Consider the following 19,962-nt stretch of genomic DNA (forward strand, 5'->3'; position numbering starts at 1 on the left):
AAACCTTTGTCGTCGCTGTACTGGAACCTCTCCAGCGCGATGTTCACGGCGATCTTGACCTCTTCATCAATCCTGATGTCTTTGAGTCCTTTAGCTTTCAGAGAGGTCGTCTGCTTCGACGCGTTCATGCCTGATTTACGTGACATTTCTTCTCCCTACAAGCAAGAACAGAAAGACAAAGTTATGGATTATTCTCTCAGTGACTATACGCCAATCAATATTACATATTCACATTCTGCTTTTATTACTAAGCGAAGACGACTGACTTCATAATCTTGTGTTTATTGCCTCTTTAAGGTGAATCTCTTGTTGTATTCCTCGTCTTCGGATGAAAGCGTCGGCTAAATCAGGGGTTTTCAATCGTTTATATTCTTGTTAAAGACCCAATTCTAAGAAATGTATATTCTAAATGTGTTTTAAATATAGGCTAATTTGGAAAATATTTAGTTTCTGTTAAGTCTTATTATTACGTAATTTGTTTAATTACTCATTTATTTATTTATTTGAATCTTATTTTTGTTAGTTATTACATTTATTTGAATCTAATATATAGCCAATTTATATACACACACGTTTATTTGTTTAATTACTTACTTATTTATTTATTGTTATTTATTTTATATTTTACACACTTTTTCCTCTAAACTTTTCCACAGTAAAATTATGCTGGATGAATAAATGTATCACTGCAATAATTTATTATAATATAATAATATAAAAATATAAAAGTACTGTATTTCGTTTAACGTTAGTTAGTTTTGTTGTGTATTATTATTTATTTAATTCTTCATCCCAGTATAAACAGTTTGTACAAGCAAACAGAAGATATAAATATAAAACCATACAAATTGTAAAGATGTTTAATAAAAACTCCATGTAAACTCGGAGTGCGCTAGCAGCTACAGCTAAACTGACTTATTTAACACTAAAACACTATCATCAACACACTGACACCTGCTCAAATAGCACAAAGAGCAAGAAAATACAGTGTTTTAACTCAAATGCTGGTTAATATCGTGTTTATAGGAATTCTGTCCATTCATTGAGCTTCACGAGCGTCGCTAGCATCACTTCACTGTTTGTTCACCGCACAATAATAATAAAACCAGCACATCTTACGTGTTTTGAGCCTCTGAGGAGAACACAGTGTGAAAGCAGAAGGCTTTAAGGGTCCAGAAGGTTTGATTCGGCTGTCAGTCACTGGTGTGTTTGGATTAGTTGTTTCTGTAGAGTAGAATCGAAACTGGGACTGTGCTGCGTCTGCGCATGCGCAACAGATCTACATCTCATTCCTCTGACGTCACTGCAGCAACATGTTGTGCGGAGATCAGCGGAGTTTATTTTAAAAAAAATGTTTATTAACTTTCAAAGAAATAAACAGACAATTAACATCAATCAGAAGTGAATGATACATATTACAGATTTTTTCATTTCAAAATACCCGTGTTTCAAGACATTCTTGATCAATTTACATATTTTCTTGTAGGTAAAGTAGGCTATGAAGTTGTCCAGAATAAGAGATGTTTTTATAGAAATGAAAATGATATCCCGCAAGCATTCTCCACTCATCCATGATTTTTATTACAAAACATTGTGTTGCTGCCCTACATGTTTAATGTTGATTCTTTAATTGATTATAGGTCTGTGACAGAGACACATTAGGTTTTATTTTTAGAATAACTGTAGCTTTATAATGCATGGCAAGATCATTTGTTTGAAAATTAATATAAAACATGATTTAAAAAAAATAATGTTCAATTATTTAAAGTCCCCATTTAGTCAATAATTATAACCCTTAAAACTCATCTTTGATCACCAAAATGAGATACTTAAACGTTTTTTTTTTTGTCTCCATGCCTTAAAATATCTTGAATGTAACTCGACACCCTCGCCTCATTTAGTATGCGCGGTTCTATGAATATGCAAATGAGCCCCGCCTCCACTCACTCACTCAGCTCAGAGATCCACTGGTTGACGATCACACGTTGATCTGATTGGTTACAAGGTAGTTTGTGACGTCAGAAACACCAGCGATTTCAAAGCGTGTGTTTGAGACTGTCTTTGGTTCACTGCAGTTTTAAGGAGAAAATACTCAGCAATGGTGTCGACTTATGAATTGACACATGGTTTGTCTTAAAGCATATTAAAAACACCACATAGACACGTATACAACATTAAAAGCTGGATTTTCACCACAGGGGGACTTTATGAATGGGAAACACCCTATGTTTTTGTAATGTCTGTCAACAAATGATTGCACTGATAAATGAAGGGTTTCAGCTCTTCTGGTCTTTAGGAGACTGAAATCATAATGTCCGCGTCAGTCGCTGTGAAGGACAGTTTTCCAGTCGTCTGGAAGGCTGAAGGGAAGCCGCTTCTGTCGTCTCCATTTCGCCCTTCGGTTCTTAAACCACACCTAAAACAATCACACAGTTATTATAGAGACTTCCAGCATTAATCAGGTTTGCACAAGTCAGATCCCAGCTAGCAAAAATATGTTCTCAGAACGTTCTGCTAATGTTCCCAGACAGCAACATAGTGTCGGCCCCGAGCACCCACGGAAAACGTCTCGGGTTACGTCTGTAACCCTTGTTCCCTGAGAAGGGAACGAGACACTGCGTCGTTAAAAACGACTCTTTGGGGACGCTCCCTGAGCGCGCGCCTCTGAAGTATGAATGAAACTATTCCAATCCTGACTGGTGTTGCGTCATGACGTAACATGTGACGGCATACCCGGAAGTATAAATAGACACCAGCGCACACACGCGTTAGCCTCGTGATGAAGCAAGCCACTCCCAGGCATGAAGGGGCGTGGCAAGGCGACACAGTGTCTCGTTCCCTTCTCAGGGAACAAGGGTTACAGACGTAACCTGAGACGTTCCCTTTTGAGGGAACTCGCACTGCATCATTAAAAAAGACTCTTTGGGGAACGAATGCCCACTATGCCACGCATCAAAATGCCTGCCCCTGTGTGAAACTGTATCAGGCACAAGCTAGGGCGAGAGCACCCACGCACCGGGCATACTAGGGAGGTGCAGACTATAAAACCTGATAAAAGTGTGTGGGGTAGCCCAACCAGCTACCGCATAGATCTCCTGGAGGGATACCCCCGAGTAGAGGGCCCTAGAGGAAGCCATGCCTCTAGTAGAATGAGCCCTTACTGCCAAAGGTGAAGGCAGGTTGCGCACTTGGTAGGCCGAGACAATAGCCTGTACAATCCGATTACTGATTGTTTGCTTGGATGTAGGGAGCCCCTTCTTAGGTGACCCAAAACACACTAACAGTTGAGCCAGAGGAGCTCAGTGGAGCCAGAGCTGCATCCATACACTTGATGAACGTGCGGGGAGAGAGTGCTAGGCCGAACGCAAGAACCCGATATTGGTACGCTTCGCCCCCGAAAGCGAACCTCAGGAACCTCCTATGACATGGAAGGATGGAGACATGGAAATAAGCGTCTTCTAGATCTATCGTGACAAACCAGTCCTCGGTTCTGATTTGATTCACAATGATGGGAATAGTGAGCATCTTGAACCTGAACCTCCTCAGACAACAATTCAAGTGCCTCAGATCTAAAATCGGTCTTAACCCTCCATCCTTTTTTGGAACTATAAAGTACCGGCTGTAAAACCCGGACTCCCTGTCTGGAAGAGGAACACGTTCTATGGCCTCTTTGACCAGCAGAGAGTGTACTTCTTGTTCCATTACCCGAGCCTGCTCTGGAACCACTGCAGTCTGTACCACCCCAGCGAACTTGGGGGGGCGGTGACCAAACTGCAGTCTGTACCCTATTTTTATTATACACAGGACCCATGCAGACATATTGGGAAGACGTTGCCACGCTTCTACAAAATCTACTAAGGGAACCAGCCTCTTGAGGCTGGCCTTGGGTATTTTTCGAGCACTGTTCTCGACCACCTGAAGCGGAAGACTGGCAGGAATTAGCTGAGACTGACTTTGTGACCATAATCGATGCCCGTTTACTAATTTTTGGGACGAACGACACCGTGTGCGTTCGCTGGAAATTGATGTGGCATCATTTTCCTGAGGGCTCCGCTGCGAAAACAACCTTGGTTCAACCACCCTGGTTAGGACCTCTTCCCCGAAGCCAGCTTCGCCTGAAGGACGTCCCTTAGGTCGCCCTTCTGGCTAGCGGACTTCGAGTGAGAGCGTTTCCTCTGTTGCCAAGCTCCCCAGGGAGGGGCTCTAGAGGCAACGCTCTCCTTCTGCTCTTGCCTGTATGAGGAGCTCGTTGACGGCTGAGGCTGGCCGCTTTTCTGGCCAGCCTTCCAGGATTTGGATTTTGAGCGGGGAGGGAGATATTGCTGAAATGCCGCAGATTGTTTCCTCGCCTCCTGAAACCTGTTGACGACAGTTGTAACTGCGTCACCGAACAGGCCAGAAGGCGAGAGCGGCGCATCCAGGAGAAAAGTTTTGTCTTTTTCTTTTATGTCTGACAAATTCAGCCACAGATGCCTCTCCGTGGCTACCAGAGCTGACATGGAGTGGCCGATAGCGTGGGCCGTCTCCTTAGTAGCCCGGAATGACAAATCTGTGGCTTTGCGAAGTTCAGCAATATCTTCAGGCGTAGGTCCCTCGACCTCATCCAAATCCTTTAGTAGGTCGGCCTGGTATGCCTGCAAGATGGCCATAGTGTGCAGACATGAACCAGCCCGACCTGCCGCCATAAATGCCCTGCCCACCAATGCAGAGGTATCTCTACATGGTTTGCTGGGCAGCACCGGGGCTTTTAGGGATGATGCCGCTTCATGAGAGAGGTAGCTGGCAAGAGCCTTCTCCATCTGCGGCATCTTCCCATACCCCAACTCTCTCGCGCCTACCACATGGCTATAATCCACGGCAGAAGGATAGGAAACACGAGATGAGTGGGGTTTTTCCCATGATTTCGAGATCTCTTTATGCAAATCAGGGAAAAATGGTAAGCCCCGGCGCTGAGGTTGTGAGCGGTGCTGCAGGAAGCGCTCATCCAGCTTGCTTTTATTTTGCACTTCCTGCTTATCAAGTGGCCAGTTGATGTTGAGTCTGGCCACTGCACGCGTCACAACCTCAACGAGCTCCTCATAAGTGGAAACGTGAACAGGCGAGTCTAGTTCACGTTCATCCGCCTCGATGCTGAGTACATCCTGAGAACAGCGGACAACTCAAGCATCGGACCCTCGTCACGGGCAGAAGAAGCCACAGCGCTGGCTTCTGCACCATGAACGGGGGCTTCAGAACCTTCAGACGAAGAATGAGAAGGTGCCGCAGCAGTCTCATTCTCGTCCGCAAGGTCCCTTTGCGAACCCCATGATCTGAGTCGCCGCGCCGCCTCAGCGGACGCCGGACCCGAACCATGGGGAACGCGAGCCTGACCATCCTCATCAAAGACGGCCAGGCGGGAGCGCAGCACTCTGATGGGAAGTGCCTCGCAATGACCACAAGCAGCCCCCTCGAGAGCTGCCTGGGCGTGCTGCACTCCCAAACAGTCCACACACAACTGATGCGTGTCCCCACCCGTGATATATCTAGTGCAGGGGTGCACACATTTCTTGAACTGCTCACTCGCCATTCTTTGCTTAGATACGTTTGACAAACAACACCAAATAAGACAAACAGAAACAGAGAGCGCTTGCTGAAGAGCGAAAGCTAACGCATGTGTGTGCCTGTGTCTATTTATACTTCCGGGTATGCCGTCACATGTTACGTCATGACACAACACCAATCAGGATTGGAATAGTTTCATTCATACTTCAGAGGCGCGCGCTCAGGGAGCGTCCCCAAAGAGTCGTTTTTAACGACGCAGTGCGAGTTCCCTTGAAAGGGAACTACGAGATATTATTCATTGATTTTAACCAATAAAAAATCGATTGCATCTGATCTTTCAGACACGATTATCTTCATCTTTTTTTATAGTTTATTTGAGGCCGCTTCTGTGGCGTTATTTTAATGTCAAATGTCGAGAGCGCATCCAAGTAATGCGAGAGCACAAATCTCTCAACTCGCAGGCGGATTTACTTCGCTCTATGGAGTGTGGGCACTAGTCACCCACCGGCAGAAACATATCGGCGCCTATGGACAGATCCACTTTTATGATGGATGGATGCACTTTTATGATGGATAGATGCACTTTTATGATGGATAGATGCACTTTTATGGACTTCAAAACAGAAACAACCATTCACTGCCATTATAAAGCTTGGAAGAGCCAGGATATTTTTTTATATAACTCTGACTGTATTCGTCTGAAAGAAGAATGTCATACACACCTAGGATGACTTGAGGGAGAGTAAATCATGGGCTAATTTTCATTGTTGGGAGAACTGTCCCTTTAATAGGAACAAGAGCATACTTTTGTAAGCTGGGAGTTTAAGGGTGAAAGATGGCGTATGAACGGTTGTGGAAGACCTCGACTCTCTCCTCGCGCAGGTGTGTGCGCTGGGCCAGATCCTCTCGGGTGTTGATGTCAGGATACTGGTTCTGCCGGAACAGATCCTCCAGAGCCTCCAGCTGTTCCTCGGTGAAGATCGTGCGGTGCCGTCGAACCCTCCTCTGAACGTGAGCGAAGCTGGATGATTCTGCAGCAGGAGCCGGGTCTGCGAACATCCTCGGACCCCAAACTACAGCAAAGAAGACACACGTCTGGACATATTACACCCCAGAATCAACACATCTGGACATATTACACCCCAGAATCAACACGTCTGGACATATTACATCCCAAAATCAACATATTACACCCCAGAATCAACACGTCTGGACATATTACACCCCAGAATCAACACGTCTGGACATATTACACCCCAGAATCAACACGTCTAGACATATTACACCCCAGAAAACACACATCTGGACATAATACACCCAAGAATCAACACGTCTGGATTATTTACACCCCAAAATCAACATATTACACCCCAAAGTCAACATATTACACCCCAGAATCAACACGTCTGGACATATTACACCCCAGAATCAACACGTCTAGACATATTACACCCAAGCAAGGGCATAGTACAAAATTCTGGGCCCTGTAGAAAGGCATTCTCTATGGGCCCCTCCCCACATCCACATGCTATTAATTCTAGCATCTTTCTGGGCCCTCCTCACATGAGGGCCCTGGGTACTCAGTCCCCTTTCTACCCCCAGTCCGACACCCCTGCACCCCAGAATCAACACGTCTGGACACAGTACACCCCAGAATCAACACGTCTGGACACATTACACCCCAGAATCAACACGTCTGGACACATTACACCCCAGAATCAACATGTCTGGACACATTACACCCTAGAAAACACAAGTCTGGACATATTACACCCCAGAATCAACACGTCTGGACATATTACACCCCAGAAAACACACGTCTGGACACATTACACCCCAGAATCAACACGTCTGGACACATTACACCCCAGAATCAACACGTCTGGACACATTACACCCCAGAAAACACACGTCTGGACATATTACACCCCAGAATCAACACGTCTGGACATATTACACCCCAGAATCAAAACGTCTGGACATATACACCCCAAAATCAACATATTACACCCCAGAATCAACACGTCTGGACATATTACACCCCAAAATCAACATATTACACCCCAGAATCAACACGTCTGGACATATTACACCCCAGAATCAAAACGTCTGGACATATTACACCCCAAAATCAACATATTACACCCCAGAATCAACACGTCTGGACACATTACACCCCAGAAAACACACGTCTGGACATATTACAACCCAAAATCAACACGTCTGGACATATTACACCCCAGAAAACACACGTCTGGACATATTACACCCCAGAATCAACATATTACACCCCAGAAAACACATGTCTGGACATATTACACCCCAAAATCAACACGTCTGGACATATTACACCCCAGAATCAACATATTACACCCCAGAAAACACACGTCTGGACATATTACACCCCAGAATCAACACGTCTGGACATATTACACCCCAGAATCAACACGTCTGGACATATTACACCCCAGAATCAACACGTCTGGACACATTACACCCCAGAAAACACACGTCTGGACACATTACACCCCAGAAAACACGTCTGGACATATTACACCCCAAAATCAACATATTACACCCCAGAAAACACACGTCTGGACATATTACACCCCAAAATCAACATATTACACCCCAAAATCAACATATTACACCCCAGAAAACACACGTCTGGACATATTACACCCCAGAAAACACACGTCTGGACATATTACACCCCAGAATCAACACGTCTGGACACATTACACCCCAGAAAACACACGTCTGGACATATTACACCCCAGAATCAACACGTCTGGACACATTACACCCCAGAATCAACACGTCTGGACATATTACACCCCAAAATCAACATATTACACCCCAGAAAACACACGTCTGGACATATTACACCCCAGAAAACACACGTCTGGACATATTACACCCCAAAATCAACATATTACACCCCAGAATCAACATATTACACCCTAGAATCAACACGTCTGGACATATTACACCCCAGAAAACACACGTCTGGACATATTACACCCCAAAATCAACATAATACACCCCAAAATCAACATATTACACCCCAGAAAAACACACGTCTGGACATATTACACCCCAGAAAACACACGTCTGGACACATTACACCCCAGAAAACACACGTCTGGACACATTACACCCCAGAAAACACACGTCTGGACATATTACACCCCAAAATCAACATATTACACCCCAGAAAACACACGTCTGGACATATTACACCCCAGAATCAAAGCATCAGAACACTGTTTTCATCAGAAACAAACGAGGGTTATGTCACTCTTTAATTTAACGTGACGTAGTTACATCAAATAAGCACTGAGTAATTTTAATGAATTATGTATGAGATATGGTTTGGTTTGGGGTTATTCACTTGTAATTATGCATAATTTATTGTTATTACTATAGTAAGTACATATAGTAACGTGCAACTACGTCAGCTTAAACAAAAAGTGTTACCAAGAGTTATTATAGTTAACTAAAACATTCAAATTAAAAAATGTGCTACTTTAAGTAAAATAAACATTAACTAAAATAAAATACAAAAAACTTAATAAATTAATAAAAAACTATACAGATGTTTTTTTTTAAATACAAAAATATAAATGACAAAAATACAACAAAGTTACAAAAACTTTAACAAAATGAAAAATATAAAAATCATTTTAAATATTGATTCAAATTCAATGACACTAAAATAACATGGATTTACACCACAAATTCATCACACAAATGAAAAAATATAATACATATGATAGAAAAAAACAATCTTTCATGTTCATTATCAAGTGTTATCATTTCCTTCATGCATATTTATATGATTTATATTTTCTTGAAAAGTGGCTGTCATGCAAAACATTATACGAAGTCAAAGAAGAAAGCCTTGTAAATGTTAAAATTAATATTAACTAAGATTAATAAATGCTGATTCTCATTTCATGTTAACTAATGAACTTTATAGTAAAGTGTTCCTGTCATGCAAAACATTTTTGAGTGTTTCTCTTCCTAGTGTTTTTCCTCAAGGATCGTGCATCTCCAGCGAGAAGTCTTGAAGAAAGCCTTGAGATATTAATCTTGGGATTGCATAAAGGATAAGAAAGCATGTCTTACGGTGAATGATCTCTCCACAGTGAGAACAGAAGCATCCGTGAGTCTCTTGATTCCCTGAGGATCCCGAGGCCAGTTTCTCCTCACAGGATCCCGAAACATGAGAGCTTTCCAAGATCTGCTCTCGGTTCTCCAAGCCAGCGCTCAGAATGCTGTCAATGCTGAACGAGAAGCGCTTCGTGTCCATGAACACGTTCTTCCGGGCTCTTCTGGACCCAGAATGAGGAGAACACACTCATATAAGAAGAGCCGGGTCGCTGTCAAACCCCCCATTTACCAAATAGATTAAAAGCAAGGAGACAAAACCTAATCCTTCTATACAGCCGAGCGGGAAAAAAGTATAAAGTGTGTGAAAAATCCCAGCTAATCTGGCCAGTTTTGTGAAGGTGTTAGTGAGCGCAGGAGATTCAGGTAATCTGGCTTTACTGACAAGAAATCTGATTTCTCTGTATCAAATGAGACGTATGAGAGCCGGAAATCCTCATTGTTGTGCCGAAAGATAAATGTGCTGTGATTCTCCGAGAGGATCAGCTTTGGATCCGGTATTTGCATGAGCTTTGCTGCGTGTCAAACCTGTTTAACCCTCCCAGATCCCAGCATTCACTGACGGGCCTTTATTCGCTTAAAGAGTTTTTTGGGGAACCGTGATGCTTCTGTTTCGCTTTATATGGAGAAACTTGGACAAGCACAAGCATAAATGCTTCATAAAACCAATTATACAAAGAGTTTCTGTCTCGTTCTCCAGCTCTAAAATCTAAACATTCTTAAATCAAGATAAAGTTACTGGAGAAGAAGCAATGACTGAAGATATTAAGACTTTGTTAATGAAAAATGAAGTGAATAAACTCCCTTAATTCTGGTGCATTTTGATGCATTTTTCAGAAATGTAATATCTTCATTTATTTCTCTTCTTCAGTAAATGCATCTTGATTTAAGTATGTTTTGATCGTACTTGAAAACTGAGAAATGTACATATTTTTTTCAGTTAGTTTATATTTTCTTGGTCAGTTGCTGTGATGCTTCTGTAGGTTTTGCTTTATTGTGAAACTTAAAAAAAAAACTTTAAAAAACATGCATTATGCTTCATAAATCCAATATTACAAAAAAAACCCAACATCTAAACATTCTTAAATCAAGATGCATTTAAGCAACACAACTGAAGATATTAAGACTTGTTTAACGAAAAATTGTCTTGAGTCTTGAGTTCAAGAATTGAGTATCAAGCGCGAAACACAAGTATCTTTGTGGGCGGGTCTCGGGCGCTGTTGCTATTATACCGGCGGGATAAATGACTCTCCGACGCAAATCTAAAATGTGTTGGTCTGAAGAGCTTCATTACTCATAGGTGTGGTTTGGGCATAACGTGAAATAAACCAATCAGAGCGACATCTCACATTCCCTTTAAGAGCAGGCGCGCTTGTTCCATGGCGGATTGCTATTATAACGGTGGATTTGCCAGACGCACGCCAGGAGCGGTTCACAGCCGAGGAGACCGACGTTCTCGTCAGGGCCGTAAAACACAGAGAAGTGACATTGGGGATGGAGAAACACACACAAATTAGCTTCGCTTAAACAGGCGTATGATAATCTGGGTAAATGTGTAAGCTAGATTTATGCCTATTATTCATATCTTCATGGACACAACAATGATTTCCCTCGTGTGGTAATATTGTTCCTTGTAATAATGTATGGTTTTCTAAAAATGAAAACTGCTGCTTCTGTGTAGATGAGAGAAGCAAAGTGTGTGTGTGTTGTGCACACGCTACATTATGGCCAAGCATGTGCCCTTAAAATAGCATCTGAATAACATGTGCAACGTGCCACTGACTTTAGACGAGGTTTCTCCTGGTCAGTGGAGGAATTGTTTTCTGAAACTGCAAAATAGCACCAGGGAACGTTTGCGCTGGAACACGCCTCCTCTTGTCCCTGAACCGCCCCCGGGAGCGCAAGTTCATTCCCTAATTTACCGACGTGCGTCTGTGGAGGGAAAAGTCCGCTGTGTGTCGGGTGAGAAATAGGAATGATACATGCGTCGTGTACAAAGTCAGTTGTGCTGGGTGCGAGATAGGGCCCAAGAACTGGTTTCAACCATAAACTCCCTTAATTTTGATGCAATTTCGATGCATTATTCAGAAATGAATGTATATGTTTTGATATTCCTGGAAAACTGAGAAAGAACATTTTTTTGCCGTTGGTTTATATTTTCTTGGTCATGTTGTGTGACTTCCTCCGGCCAGAACTGTGGCTCTCCTCATGGTTTTATTCGATGATTTCTGATGCTAAACGTCGAGCTGTATCTCAATCTGAGACGGCAGAAAGACTGGAGCGACGTCTGGACGCGTGTCTTATCACCCAAACACAGTCCTTCAGTGTCTCTCCTGCCACAGAAAGACATATTGTACATGTTCTATTCATTCTCCACAAATCCTTTGTAATCATACAAGTCCGCACGCATGCTTTTTATCAAGGAATTAATGGATTTTCAGAATCTGTCTTAAGCCACAGCGATAAGGAAGATCAAAACTACAAATAAACAGCGTCTGTCCGGCTTACTGATATTCATTTGCTTTATATTGTTGAGATTATGGTTTTTAGTGTCATGTTGATCGGGATTTATATACTTTTGCCTCTTATAAATTATAAAAATGCATGTAGTTCCATAATATGTTATTAATTCCAATGTACTGTTATTCATTTATTTCTATATTTCAGTGTGTGCTTTATTATATTAATCTGATGATATCTTTAAATGCTTTAAGTGAATGTTTCTGCTGTTAGCAAGTGGAAAAGCTTCATCTCTCGTCTCTCTTTGAAGCAAAAGCTGGACAAAGAAGCTCAAATATATGATAAATGATTCCCCAACTTCCATTGGTGTTATTATTCCACATTTATTTTATGTGAGATCTTTAAAACAACATCAGGAAGCTGATTTTACTAGATATGCAGGATATATCGGCCGATATCGGTTCATTTTTAATGTTATATATCGGTAATAAGAAAATGTATCCGATATATTAAAGCTGATAAATAATGGATTATTTCCTTCGGCTGAGACACTTCAGATCAACATGATGGTTTTGAATATGATTGGAATCACTTCAAAAAAGTAAAATATTGTAAAGTGCAACAGTTAAGTCTGTCATATCGGCTACTTAAAATTATAAATAGAACATTATAATGGTGTTTTTGGGACATGGATTTTTGTAATCAGGCTCTCAAAAATGACATAAATATGTGGATTTAGATTTATCGGCCGATATATCGGTTATCATCTTTCAGATATGAAGAATTATTGGTTATCGGTATCGGCCAGAATCTTCATATCGGAGCATCGCTACACTTTACGAATCCTCCAAACATGCAGCTGTCACACATATTTCACACTCATCTGAGCCTCACATGACACAGTAGAAGTTCAAGACATTTAATGATGCAAGAACATTTTCACTGGTGATATTTTACAAAAACAGGGTCTTTTGTGCCACTAAATATCCAATCAAACCTAGTCAAACGCTGAGGGACTTCATATCCAGCTTCATACTGAGATATTTACAAAAATAAAGCATCTTTTAATCTAAAAGATGCAGTCAAATGTTCCAGGGTCCAGTGTGAATCGAGTGAAGGATCGGGAGTGAAAGATCGGGAGTGAACGCCGGTGTGTTCGTTGGTCTTTGAACTCTGAAGAGTTGAATTACTTTTTTGTCTCAGGTCAGAATTTTTACATTTTAATGACATTAATGTCATACATTTATATGTCGTAATTCTGACTTTTTATGGCAGTTTTGACTTTTTATACTTAAATCAGAATTATAACTTTTTTATATTTTAATTGTAATAAAAAATGTTTTATTATAATTTCAACGGTCATATTAGAAGTCAATTTTATGTGTTATGTCAGTTGAAATTATGGCTAAGTCAAAATTCTGTCCTAATTATGAATCTTTATGACTTAATTATATCTTATTATAACTAAGTGTGACATAATTTAAACTTTTTGTCGTAATTTAGATTTTTTACGTCTTCAGGAAGAAGAATTTTGACTATATCAGAATTTTGACCGTCATAATTTCAAACATAATGTCATTAATTCCAACTTTTTGTCGCAATTTTGGCAAGTCACTTTCGACTTTTTCATGTCTTAAGTCAGAATTTAAACTTTATATCATAATTTTGACTTAAGTCAGAACTTTGACAGTCAGAATTTCAACTGTCATATTTGATTTGGGTCAGTTGACTTTTTACGACTTAACTCGCAATTTCAACCATAATTTCATAATTCCAACTTTTTTGTTGCAATTTTGACTTAAATCAGTTTCTATTTTTTTACGACTTAAGTCAGAATTTTGACAGTCATAATTTCAACTATAATTGACAGTCAGATGTTTTCGGGCTTTAAGTCAGAATTTTGACTCGCAATTTCAACCATAATTTCATGACTTAAGTCTTAAAAAAGTAAATTGACCAAAGTCAAATATGACAGTTGAAATTATGACTGTCAAAATTCTAAGTCCAACTTTTTGTCGCAATTTTGACTCAAAGACGTAAAAATATCCAAACTGACTTATGTCAGAATTTTGACTCATAATTTCAACCATAATTTCATATTTCCAACTTTTTGTCGCAATTTTGACTTAAGTCAGTTTCGACTTTTTTTACGTCTTAAGTCAGAATTTTCACTTTATATCAGAATTTTGACTTATAATTTCAACTGTCATATTTTGACTTAGGTCAATTTACTTTTTATGACTTAAGTCAGAATTTTGACTCACAATTTCAAACATAATTTCATAAGTCCAACTTTTTGTCGCAATTTTGACTTTTTTACATCTTAAGTCAGAATTTTTAATTTATATCAGAATTTCTACTTAAGTCAGAATTTTGACAGTCATCATTTCAACAATAATTGACCGTGAGATGTTTCCGGGCTCCAATGTAAAGCTACTTGTACTGAGTCCGCCAGCAGTGCAGTCACTGGTCCTTGAACTCTGCGTCAAACATGATCTTCTGGATCTGCATTTTCACCACGGCTCTTTTCTGTGGCGTCAGTCTTTTGAGGGCCGGGACGAAACTCAAGAGAAACAGCTCGTCCTCATCCAAGGCTTTCTGGACGCTCTTTAGAGGCTCGTTCTCGGAGACCCGTGTGTGTGTCGTTGTCTCTGAGGTCTGCGCTGATGAGCCGGACGCCGATGCCCCCTTCAGGCCCGGAGGAAGAGCGGAGACCAGCGGCCTCATGTGTTGCAGTGGTTTGAGCTGAGCCACGATAGACAGGGGCATTATGGGATTGAGCGGGATCGACGCTTTGAGCGGATGCTTGGCCTCAAACCTGCCGTCACTCTTTGCTTTGTTTCCCAGGCTGGACTTTGAGTCTCCGCCGCTGGACTCGTCGAGCGACTCCTCGGGCGAATCGCGAGCGCTTCCGTCCCCGTCATCCGGATCCTCCAGAGCCTCGGCTTCACTGGGAATCTTCCTCTTCCTGATGTGATTGTCCAGGAACGAGAGGCTTTCTCTGTGTGGCCAGTAATGCAGGCGCCGGCCTCCTTCTTCCCTCTTCAGCTTGCAGAGTCTCCGCTCTCGGATGTAGCGATCCCTGATGGTCTTCCATCTTCTCTTGCACTCCACCACTGCAGCGGGAGAACAGCGTTAAACTCTCTCACACACACACACACACACACACACAAACACACTCTCACACACACACACACACCACTGCAGTGGGAGAACAGCGTTAAACTCAAACACACACACACACACACCACTGCAGCGGGAGAACAGCGTTAAACTCACACACACACACACACACACACACACACACACACACACACACACACACACCACTGCAGCAGGAAAACTTCACAACTCGTGACGTCAGTAGTAGCGTAGCGCATCATTGCGTTGTGTAAATATCAGCAGTACGTTGCATTACTCGCATGAAAGCCCTTGCACACTGAGTCCGAAACTTTCGTCCGTCAAAAAAAAATTCGCATCAGGTTCTATTTTCTGCATTTTTCGCATCCGTAGCAGAGCCACCAGAGCCCTCCAGAGCCACCAGGGCCACCAGAGCCACCAGAGCCACCAGGGCCACCAGAGCCACCAGAGCCACCAGGGCCACCAGAGCCACCAGAGCCACCAGGGCCACCAGAGCCACCAGAGCCACCAGGGCCACCAGAGCCACCAGGGCCACCAGGGCCACCAGGGCCACCAGAGCCACCAGAGCCACCAGAGCCACCAGAGCCACCAGGGCCACCAGAGCCACCAGAGCCACCAGGGCCACCAGAGCCACCAGAGCCACCAGGGCCACCAGGGCCACCAGGGCCACCAGAGCCACCAGAGCCACCAGAGCCACAGAATCACTAATACGGAAAAACACATACGATAATTTCGGACTCGGTGTGCAAGGGCCATAAGTTGCGCTCAGACTAAAGTCGAATCCATATGTTTGTTTGGCCGGAATCTTGTTATTTTACTGTATAAAGTTTTAAATATAGGCCCTGTCCCAAATGGACCCCTAAGCACTCGCGGTCTTCCTCTGAATCCGCACTTTCGTGACGTAACGCCGCTCTGACTGTCAGGAAGAAGTCTGCAGTGGAGTCCGCATCAGTGCAGGCTCGGCAGAAGTGCACATCAAGGGCGCAAATCGACCACATGGGGGCGCTCACGAGCACCCTTCTGAGATCTAAAAATGACAAATGGGACACACTGCGGTCTCATGGACTTAACGGACACGCGCACGCGGCAGCCATTGTAAGTCCACAAGACCGAAAGTGCACATGAAGTTTGCCATTTGGGACAGGGCCGTAGATATTTTTCTTACACAAACGCAACGCTTCGCTTCAGAACGCCTTTATTAGCACTTTATGATGGACAGATGAACTTTCATGAGCTTTAAACTGATGGTCGCAATCCACTGCTATTATAAAGCTGGGAAGCGTCAGGTATTAATAACTCCGATTGTGTTCGTCTGAAAGAAGAGAGTCATGAACACTAGCATGAGTTCAGAGAGTCATGAACACTAGCATGAGTTCAGCGAGAGTAAATCATGTTCATTTTAAAGTGAACTCCTGCTTTAAACTCCGAGTCTCTGATCAGATGTGATTCAACTCTCATCATCATCATCATCATCATCATCATATAAATGATCATCTTACAGGGACTTTCTGAAGCGCTGGAACTCTTACGGCAGCCTGAGGATCTAAAACAAGACCGAGGAAAAACACTTTCTCTTCACTGTAAAAATATCGTGTTTTTAACGGTAAAAGTAATAAACGCTATGGCGAAAAACTGTTAAATGAAATTTTCAAAAATGAAAATTCTGTCAGTAATTACTCACCCTCATGTTGTTCCAACCGCGTAAGACCTTCGTTCATCTTCGGAACACAAATTAAGATATTTTTGATGAAATCTGAGAGCTGATCACTTCTCCGTAGGCTGCTAGGTGGCTATTCATTTCCTTCTCTCTGGGCCTCGTAAGTGTTTTTGCGCAGCGCGTCTGTGTTACAAGTCATCACGCATCACACACATGACCAGCGTCGGCCAATAGTGAGCCTATGTGGTGACGTGTAACACAGACGCGCAGCGCAAAAACACTACGAGGCCCAGAGAGAAGGAAATGAATAGTGGAATAAAGTCGTTATTTTTGTTTGTTTTTGCGCACAAAAAGTATTCTCGTCGCTTGATATACTTAAGATTGAGCCACTGTAGTCACTTGGACTATATTAACGATCTCTTTAATAACTTTTCTGGGCCAGCAAGTTTGGGCCACCTAGCAGTCTATGGAGGAGTGATCAGCTCTCAGATTTCATCAAAAATATCTTAATTTGTGTTCCGAAGATGAACGAAGGTCTTACGCGGTTGGAACAACATGAGGGTGAGTAATTACTGACAGAATTTTCATTTTTGGGTGAACTAACCCTTTAATAGAAAGTTTACGTACTATATACGGTGATCTAACTGTACATTTAATGTAATTTTACAGTAAATCCGTTCAATTTACAGTTTTTGGAAGTGAAAAAGAACAAGTCATTGTATAATTTACAGTGAAAAACCATAACTTGACATTCCCACAATTCCATCATTTGATGTCTTTTTGTTGAAATAACTGTTTCTTCATACTTTTTCTTACATTTAATTTAGTTAAATAAATGTTTATTGCATTTTTACACTGTCGTGTGTGTGCAGTGTGTGTGTGAGTGACACTGTGCAGCTTCTGTATATTAGTATTAACTCTCTTGTGGAAAAGCTGACTGTGATGATCACGTGACTCTCATCTCCACTGTGATTGGCGGATGTCGTACAATATATACTTCAATATATCGATAAATTAACATTATATCAGACAGTGAAATAAGTTTTTTTTTTACTGTAAATGTAAGTTAAGTCTGTAAAACCTGAAATGTTGCTCCTGTATTTTTTTGCGGTAAATTTCTGGATATCTTTTTTTTCAACGTAAATTTCCCGGAATTTTAGTTTCCAGTGAAAATCCCGATGGACAGATGGACAGAAACATGGCGTCGCTCAGATCCGGCAACATCTGTACCGCCTGATCCACATGTGTTCCGGATCTGAGCGACACTGTTTCTGCGACGATCGGGTTTCAAACACTAGTTTTTACTTTATAATTTTCTCCTCCAGAAAGCTGTTAAAATGCTCACCGTGGATTAATGCATTAAAGGCACTGATATTAAAATATCAGATGCAGTTATTCATGATGCATATTATATACAGGCAGATACAGATGAGAATATGAATAAAACACGATATTGAACATTAAAGTCGAGATGAAACTGGTGTTTTCTCCGCGATAGTGACGAATATCCGAGAGAAACAAATGACCAATAAGAACAAATGTGGGCGGGGCTTAATTCGGTATTGTCGGATAAATCATTTATAATAAATACTGCAATATTCCACGCACAAATAAGAATGATCAGTTTTGATTTCATGGTGACTTTAAGCATTTGATCATATAAAAGCATTATAAAGTATCAGCCTTTATATAATATGAAAATCAGAAAGAGCTTTATTGACAATGATTTGATTTTCCCCTTTAGTTTATGAAGCTTCCATGTAAATACAAGACATAATAATAATATTAAAGAATAGAAATGTGACAATATAAGACACATAATGGCTATATTTACAGCAATAAGGTGTATATATTAATATAACTGTCTTAGTGCAATAATGCGCCGCGTTACGCGTTTTAATGTCTCTTTTATCGTACAGTATCATAAATCTGCACTCATATCGTGAATCAGAGACTTTATTCCTCAAAGTTCTTCAGAAAACAAACAGAAAGACGCGCGTTTAAAAACATCTAGACGGAGCGGAACAGAAGGATGAAATATTAATAAATCAACATATGAAACTCAAGAACGCGCGCTAAACCCTGTTAACTTCATTATACTGTCCATCATTTATAGCGCTAGCGACGCGTCTCAGACGCGCCTTTAATAATCAACGCTCAAACCGCAGTGTGATTGACACGGACGCGTTGTAGTTGTTGAGTCTCCAGCTGTAAATATGTGTGTAAAATCATCAAGATCAACAGAACAGAAACACTTTTCAAAGTCAAACGCTTGTCGAGCGCGCGTTATGTTGACGCACTGACCGGAGAGCCCGACGCACGCGGCGACCTCCCTCCACGCGTTCACGCGCCGCTCGGAACTGCGGTAATCGTGCAGCGACGCGTTGTAGAGCACCGGGTAACCGGAGACGCTCTGGATCAGTTTCTCAGTCGCGGCCATTGAGTTTATTGAGACGCGTCGACCTGAACGCGCTCCCGGAATTGTTACACAGGCGCGTCAAAAGTGCGCGACACGCGCCTCTACCGCGCAAGCGGGACGTCATGGCGGGGTTGTAGACCAATGAGATTTGAGTGTGGGCGGGGCTAAACAGAGCGTCGCGTCACAAACAGAAACACAAGCGTCAGTCAAAAGGTCTTGATCAGGAATTAAACGCCGACTCGCCGAGACAAATATGGCATATTCATATTCAGCCCGTTTATTTCCCTACACTTCTTCAAGTTTTACAAGACTTAAGTTAGTTTTAAAAGTGTGTCATTTCTGCGCAGTACCTGACCGAATGATCCGACACAAAAAGATTTTGGTTTTTGGCTGAACTTTTGTTTTATGTGCCTGACAAAAAATATCACAAGAAAGATATCACAGAAATAATAAGGAAAAATATAACCCGCAAACACAGAACGTTCCCATTTGGTTCTTTTTTGTAACCAAAAACTAAAGCTTCCCAGATCGAGCGTTGCATGTTGTTACTAGAACCATCTCTAATGATAAT

General features: G+C 41.9%; 3 protein-coding genes across 8 annotated transcripts in view; all 3 read right to left on the minus strand.

Moving 5' to 3' along the window:
• The window catches only part of ythdc2 (YTH domain containing 2), a 44,647-nt gene extending 43,386 nt beyond the window's left edge, over window positions 1-1,261 (minus strand). For all 5 annotated transcript variants that reach the window (XR_014206334.1, XM_082171207.1, XM_082171206.1 and 2 more), the window contains exons 1-2: window positions 1,120-1,261; window positions 5-155 (exon numbers count right to left, since the gene is read on the minus strand). Coding sequence is in view for 4 of the 5 variants with exons in the window: in XM_082171207.1 (XP_082027333.1) it covers window positions 5-146 (142 nt within the window). In the remaining variant the exon portion in view is untranslated. The remainder of the gene's footprint in view (window positions 1-4; window positions 156-1,119) is intronic.
• Window positions 1,262-1,505: 244 nt separating this feature from the next.
• Window positions 1,506-9,923, minus strand: LOC309498389 (homeobox protein goosecoid-2). Its single transcript, XM_082169093.1, has 3 exons — window positions 9,673-9,923; window positions 6,403-6,614; window positions 1,506-2,416 (listed from the first exon to the last, which is right to left on the minus strand). The coding sequence occupies exons 1-3, from the start codon at window positions 9,854-9,856 to the stop codon at window positions 2,321-2,323; spliced, it is 492 nt and encodes a 163-aa protein (XP_082025219.1). The 5' UTR covers window positions 9,857-9,923; the 3' UTR covers window positions 1,506-2,320.
• Window positions 9,924-13,077: 3,154 nt separating this feature from the next.
• Window positions 13,078-19,519, minus strand: LOC309499821 (uncharacterized protein). 2 transcript variants are annotated; one of them, XR_014206354.1, is made up of 3 exons: window positions 19,277-19,519; window positions 14,107-15,290; window positions 13,842-13,855 (listed from the first exon to the last, which is right to left on the minus strand). XR_014206354.1 is itself a non-coding variant. In XM_082171311.1 (2 exons), exons 1-2 carry the CDS (start codon window positions 19,410-19,412, stop codon window positions 14,638-14,640), a joined length of 789 nt encoding a protein of 262 aa, XP_082027437.1. In that variant the 5' UTR covers window positions 19,413-19,519; the 3' UTR covers window positions 13,078-14,637. The 2 variants fall into 2 exon arrangements, 1 of the variants encoding a protein (XP_082027437.1); XM_082171311.1 differs by having other exon boundaries at window positions 13,078-15,290.
• Window positions 19,520-19,962: the final 443 nt, after the last annotated feature.

Source organism: Leuciscus leuciscus (assembly GCF_965113295.1).
Source record: "Leuciscus leuciscus genome assembly, chromosome: 5".
Lineage (NCBI taxonomy): Eukaryota > Metazoa > Chordata > Actinopteri > Cypriniformes > Leuciscidae > Leuciscus > Leuciscus leuciscus.

Coding starts and splice junctions, on each gene's coding strand:
- LOC309498389 (XM_082169093.1), bottom strand. CDS start 9,856: ATGGACACGAAGCGCTTCTCGTTCAGCATTGACAGCATTCTGAGCGCT. Junction 6,615..9,672: donor CTGTGGAGAGATCATTCACC/GTAAGACATGCT, acceptor TCTTTGCTGTAG/TTTGGGGTCCGAGGATGTTC. Junction 2,417..6,402: donor TGCGCGAGGAGAGAGTCGAG/GTCTTCCACAAC, acceptor TGATTGTTTTAG/GTGTGGTTTAAGAACCGAAG.
- LOC309499821 (XM_082171311.1), bottom strand. CDS start 19,412: ATGGCCGCGACTGAGAAACTGATCCAGAGCGTCTCCGGTTACCCGGTG. Junction 15,291..19,276: donor CGCGTGCGTCGGGCTCTCCG/GTCAGTGCGTCA, acceptor CTCCCGCTGCAG/TGGTGGAGTGCAAGAGAAGA.